The sequence below is a fragment of the Bos javanicus genome, chromosome 26, assembly GCF_032452875.1.
Source record: "Bos javanicus breed banteng chromosome 26, ARS-OSU_banteng_1.0, whole genome shotgun sequence".
NCBI lineage: Eukaryota > Metazoa > Chordata > Mammalia > Artiodactyla > Bovidae > Bos > Bos javanicus.
Window position 1 is genome coordinate 30,151,964 of NC_083893.1, and position 6,000 is coordinate 30,157,963.

Sequence of the window (6,000 nt, forward strand, 5' to 3'; positions counted from 1 at the left end):
TTGTTTTACTTTGACATACTTGTAGATTCACAGGTATGTGGCTTTAATGTTTTGTAAAATCTCTGTTGCTCCTGGATGTCTCAAGATGTCATTACTGTAATTTTCAAATCTAAAATAAAGTGGGACACTAGAATTTTTATGTGACTTTACTTAAGCACATGGGCACTCTAGTGAGGTTTCTTTTTCTGACTTCAGAACCCTAAGTAAGGGTTGCATTTAAGAACTGTTCATGAAAACACCAATTGAATACTAGCTCACTTTTACTCAAGAATAAGACATTCTTTATAGAGAGGGTTCTCAGTCTTGGGTCTTTGGATAAGCTTGAGACAATCTATGAGCCATCTGAAAAATATCTTAAATATGATATAAAATATTTGCTTAATTTTATATTTGAGGAAGTCAGGGGTGCAGGGAGGAGGACAAGAAGTCTATGACCCCAAAAGAGGGTAAGAGCCTCTGCTTTAGAGCATCTTCAACATATAGTTGAAATTTTTACCCAAAGCAAAATAGAACCACTAGTTAAAGAATCTTTGTGCCTGTTTGATATCATGTAGAAAGAACTAATGACATCTGGATCATCCAGGAAACAGTTCTCATCAATGTGATAGTGTCTTTGTCACAAAAGGGAGTCATCCTGACTCATTAATATAATCACATTAAATGTTCTAAGTGGTATTCTTCAACTTATGTTCATTCTAACATAAGATTGGAAACTTTATTTTTGTATTTTGTAAAATGTCCCTCTTTAATCTCTTATTTTTTGAAAGCCTAAAGATGCCAGGTAACAAATATAGCACAATAGAACCATCTCCTTGTGTGTATATATATATATATATATATAACTTTATAAGTAGTTTCTTCCACATTCATTGTGACCTGAATTAGCTCACTAATATTGCTCCAATAGGAATCACTAATTGGATATTGTTCAAAAATTCAGTGAGGCATTTTGCCTCATTAATGTAGCATCATTGGTGAGGCTTTCAGATTTCCATTCATTTGGCTGCTCAATGTATTTTTGGTTTTCTAACACTGTAGCAAAAGCTAAATGCTTGTATTATTTGCCTGGGCTGCCAGTAGCCATGCTTCCTTAAAGCATGTATGTCAAATTAGCAGTAGCAGCCGGAGTGTTAACACATTAACCTCCTCTTTTCCACACATAATGATTGATGTGTGGGATAACTGTGAGCATGCTCAGCTCATGGCTGAAGCGTTTATCATCCCTGTGTATGCAGGTATTTGATGTATGCACTAACCTTCCTAAAATCTTAATGCTTTTTTGTTTTGCATGGCTTTTAACTAAACTCTTATCCAACAGATGCTGAGCAGGAATTACTCTCAGATGACGCTTCATCTGTTTCACAAATTCAGTCTCAAACTCAGTCACCGCAAAATATCCCTGAAAAATTAGAAGGTATTCAATGTAATTTCCCACAGCCTCCACCCAGTTAATCTTTAGAGTCTGTCCCTCTGTCGTTTGTCTTCATATAAAGAAATTGAACACCTGATACAGTAAGTTTCTCACCATGCACTTTACTTACAGCTCCCAGTGACTTTATTTTCTTTTATTATTATGGGGTGCTACTTTTGTTCAGCATTTATACCGATTTACCTTAATCTGGATTTTGGCAACATAATAGTTCTTAAGAATTTGTGAAATTAAAATTGGTTTGTCATATGTCTTCCAATCAGAAGCATGAAATTTTTCTCAACTTTGATTGCCAGATGACTCCAGAATTAAAGAAAAATATATGTATATTGTCTTCCTCATTTATACTGACTTGATTTACAATGAAACTGTCAAGTCATCAAACTGGACTTATCTAGCCTTCATTCTTTGTTCTAACAACTTTCTTCCCTTTATACCATTTAAGAGCATTAGCTTCATGCTAATAGGCCCATAGTCTATTAAAATAATCATCTGTCTTTATTGGGATCAAAGTAATGCCTTAGTACATTGCTTAAGCATTTCAGTTTTGTAAAATAAAGCAAAGATGTTGACTATATAAAATAACAAAAAAATCCTCTCCTTTTATAGAAAACCATGAGCTATTTTCCAAGAGCTTCATCTCCATGGATGTACCTGTCCTGATAGTGAATGGCAAGGATGACGTGCATGGTGTTGAAGACGAGCTTGCTCAGCGAGTAAGCAGGTTAACCACAAGCACCACCATAGAAAGCATCGAGATAACCATCAAGTCTCCAGAAAAAATTGAAGAAGTCCTGTCACCTGAAGGCTCACCTTCAAAATCACCATCCAAGAAAAAGAAGAAATTCCGCACTCCTTCTTTTCTGAAAAAGAACAAAAAAAAGGAGAAAGTTGAAGCCTAAATAGAGTCTTTTTATAATTGTTACTACAATGTGACGTTGCACATTTAAAAACCACATATAAGTTGATCATTAATATGCAGTGGTAGATCAGATTGGGGGTCTGTAGCAAACTGGACTTTTAAGAACTGGAAAGAGTTTTACTAAAAGAAAAACATATTATGAAAACACTTTCAAAGTCATCTCTCATTTTCTATGTCCAAAAAAGGTTTTGAATTTTTAAACAATTGCTAGTTTTGATTAGCTTTGCCCTCATGAAGTATTATAATCCCCACAAACAGATATCTGTCTGAATTACTTCAGGCCTTCTACATAATATCTGTTGGAAAGAAATTACCAGTGAACAAGTGAGAGAATTTTTGTTTCTCAAAACCTGCTTCACTTGGTAATGAGATTATAGTTTTTTATCATGATTATTGACTGTAACTGTTGGGTTCCCATTGTTTCAATGGGCATTAACAGAATGCTTTAAAAGCTTCTAAGATAAGAATCTATAGCATTAGTATACACTGGCACATAATTGTTTTTTTAAAATTTAAGAAAAGATTCATTTGGAATTTTATTCATAGTATGAAATTTCCTCACCTGAAGTAACTTTGTTTGCAAAAAAAAAAAAAAAAGGTCATTTTAGTAAACTATAATTTTTGAAAAGTTCCTTTTTTATTAGTTTAGAAACCCCCTTATTTTTCAGTGAAGGGGATTTTATACACATAACATGGGTTATTTAGTTTAACTCTGGCAAAAACGATTTTTGTATGTTGAGGCGTTTGTATACCATTCAGTATAAAAATGTCATAAGCATATTAGCCAATCATTTAACAGTAGAGCACATTTGAGGCTGCTTGGTACTAAGTATACTTTAAATATAATTAAAGAATCCAGGGACTTAGTATCAAAAGGGGATTAGAGCATTTAAAGGCATAACAAGATTCATATTTGAACCTTATAATGTATTTTTCTCTTAGTATTGCTAATGAGTGAGAAAGCCCTCACATGGTAACCACATGGAAAGGAAGAGACTGAGAGAGGAAGTGAGCAGTGACGGGAACAGGAGAGGTGTCATGAGAAGAGTTCTAGGTTGATGCTGCATGGCCACGATAGGATTTGAAGTGTCATTTATTTACAGCATGTCCCCGATGGCTAACATTTTGTTTCTCTGCCAAAACCATTGTATTTCTTAGTTGACATTCAAGTTTTAAAAGGGTGAAATCCTTTTAACGTTACGTATTTTTAGAAGGCGGCGCAAAAAGAAAGCAGTGGGTCTAATCCCCACCCCCCACCATGAGAAAACTACCACTTCTTAATTTTTACCAATTTTTCTTATGTTTTCAGTTAACTTTCTTTCTAATGTAAATACAAATTTAAACCTAGACTTAATATAGTTTTTTTTTTTTTTTCCCTTTCACCCAAGTAATGTCACAAATCAATGTAAAATCAATGATCCAAAATAGTCAATGGGTAAAAATAATCCAAAGTATTTCTGGAGGGTGAGTTGGTGTGTAAAAAAAAAATTCCATGGATTATAGTGTGTTGCGGGGCTGGTTCTGTTTGACTGTGAGTGTTTGATGATGCAAAGTTGAAACGGAGCCTGGAAAGTTCATTCTAGATCTCACTAACTACTGGAATCAGTGTTTTAATCTTAGTGGAAAACTTCAGTTGCTTAATTCTGTGTTTGAGGATTCTTTTTTGTTCTACATCATTTATGTTGTATTACAATGTATGTAGAAACAGTAACCTGTGAACTATGCTTTTCCATAACTTTTTAAAAATATATATATCTTAAATGAATGCAATGTGCATAAGTATTTTTTAAATGCAACAGTGAACTATTTGCACCTTTTGCTAATGCCTCTATTTACTTGCTTTGGCATAAAGAATGAGCCAATGAACCTCTGTGTCCTGTGGAAAATGTATAAATGTTATCTGATATTGCTCTTAGATGTAATGCTAATTAATGTAAAATCACAAATAAACAGTATTTTAAATAGATGGACTTGGTATCATGAGCTTTCTATTCATGAGTGGTTACTTATCCTGAACTAACTACTCTGTGGACTGTTGAGTTTTGTACTGCAGTGAGATTCTGAGTAAGACTGACACTTCTGAATAAGAAATGTCCTGATACATTTATTTTCAAATTAGTTGAAAATTAACTAATAAGCTCTTCTTGTTTCAGCTCATTTTGGAGGAAATATTCCCCAGGTGACCTATTTTTCTTTCTTGATAGGATGTGACAGTCTTAAATATTTTTCTGACATTTATAGAGATCTTTGAAGGATTTTAGATTCTGATTCTCAGTCTCAGTGCTACATGGATGTAGAATAGAAAATGTTGCAGTGTATATGTCGAGTTTATACCTTCTCTTTAAATTTTATATATGTAATAACATAACATTAAAAAGATAGTAGAATAGAAAGGTTAAAATTATACCACAATATTCAACAAAATAGTTTATTCTCTTCCAGCTCTTGTTATTTATGTACTTCCTGTGTATTGGTTATCATGGTATGGATGTAATTTTATTCAAGATTTTTTCCTACTTACTATAGCATATTCTATCTTAATGATTTTCAAACTAAATCACTCACATGACTGACGTCTTATGATTTTTTTCCACCACTTTGTCCTAAAAATAGAGTGCAAGAGGGGAAATCATGTTAATTGAGGGTTCTGGTTAATTGAAGTTTTTACTATAATTACCCATTATAAAAATGAAGGGTTTGGGCAGAGAAAAGATTCATAGTCTTGGGCATATTTAATTATTACCTTGTCTTGTAAATAGCCCTTTGGTGAAAAAATTGCTGTTTTAGAAAGATGCTCATTTGAAAATTCCCTTTCATAAAGCAACAAAGGCAATTATCTTCAGTCCTCACTTACGAGTCCATAGAGCATGAAAGGTAGCGTTGCCTGTGCCTTTCCCTCTATTGATTAGTATTTTCATTCAGCAGGGAATAAAGAGAACAAATGGATCAAATTTTGACAGCATTGGCTTTTCTTAATATTAGGTTTTGTTTTGTTTTGACATAGGCAGAGAACACATAAAGGCAAATTGGTTATTTTTTAAATTCAAGGGTGATGTATATTTATGCATCAATATTGCAATTTCGACCAAACTAGGATTTTCAACAAGCAATCTTCTTTGTGGCCACTAGAGGGTGCAGTAGACCTAACAATCCTGTGTATTTCTAGCCCTTGAACTTTCCTTTTCTTAAAGGCTAAGCACCACCATGTTTATTGTCAAACACCCAGAACTTACAAAAGTTTGTTGCTTATCATTCTCTTCACTAGACTGTTCTCAATTTTGTTGTCTCGGCACGTCCATTTCACCAATGCACATACCACCAGCAGGGACTCTAATGCCTGTGGAGAACACACTGAAAATTGTTGAGGTGTGATCTCAGGAAGTAACCGTGGTAGACAGTAACTCGGAGGAGGAGTTTTCATGCCTGTGAGTGGCAATATAATGCCTGCTTCCAAAGAATAACTGACATTGTTTTGACTGGGGAGATAACAGATAGTATCTGTCATTTTTTTGGTGCCTTCTGTGTTATCAAAAACTATGCTAAATGCTTTTCATGTAATACCTCCTCTGGCCTTTCCAACATCCTAAGAAAGTAGATGATATTATCCTCATTTTGTAGATAAAGACTAAGGCTTGCAGACAACAAAAAG

The 6,000-nt window shown here is 34.0% G+C and overlaps 1 protein-coding gene across 16 annotated transcripts in view; it reads left to right on the plus strand.

Annotated features, from left to right (window-relative positions):
- Positions 1 to 4,317, plus strand: part of ADD3 (adducin 3) — a 132,335-nt gene extending 128,018 nt beyond the window's left edge. For 8 of the 16 annotated variants that reach the window (XM_061403413.1, XM_061403410.1, XM_061403415.1 and 5 more), the window contains 2 exons: positions 1,319 to 1,414; positions 2,039 to 4,317. In XM_061403413.1, coding sequence (XP_061259397.1) covers positions 1,319 to 1,414; positions 2,039 to 2,331 — 389 coding nt within the window. In that variant the 3' untranslated portion in view covers positions 2,332 to 4,317. The remainder of the gene's footprint in view (positions 1 to 1,318; positions 1,415 to 2,038) is intronic. The other 8 variants (XM_061403421.1, XM_061403419.1, XM_061403417.1 and 5 more) reach the window with 1 other exon arrangement.
- Positions 4,318 to 6,000: the final 1,683 nt, after the last annotated feature.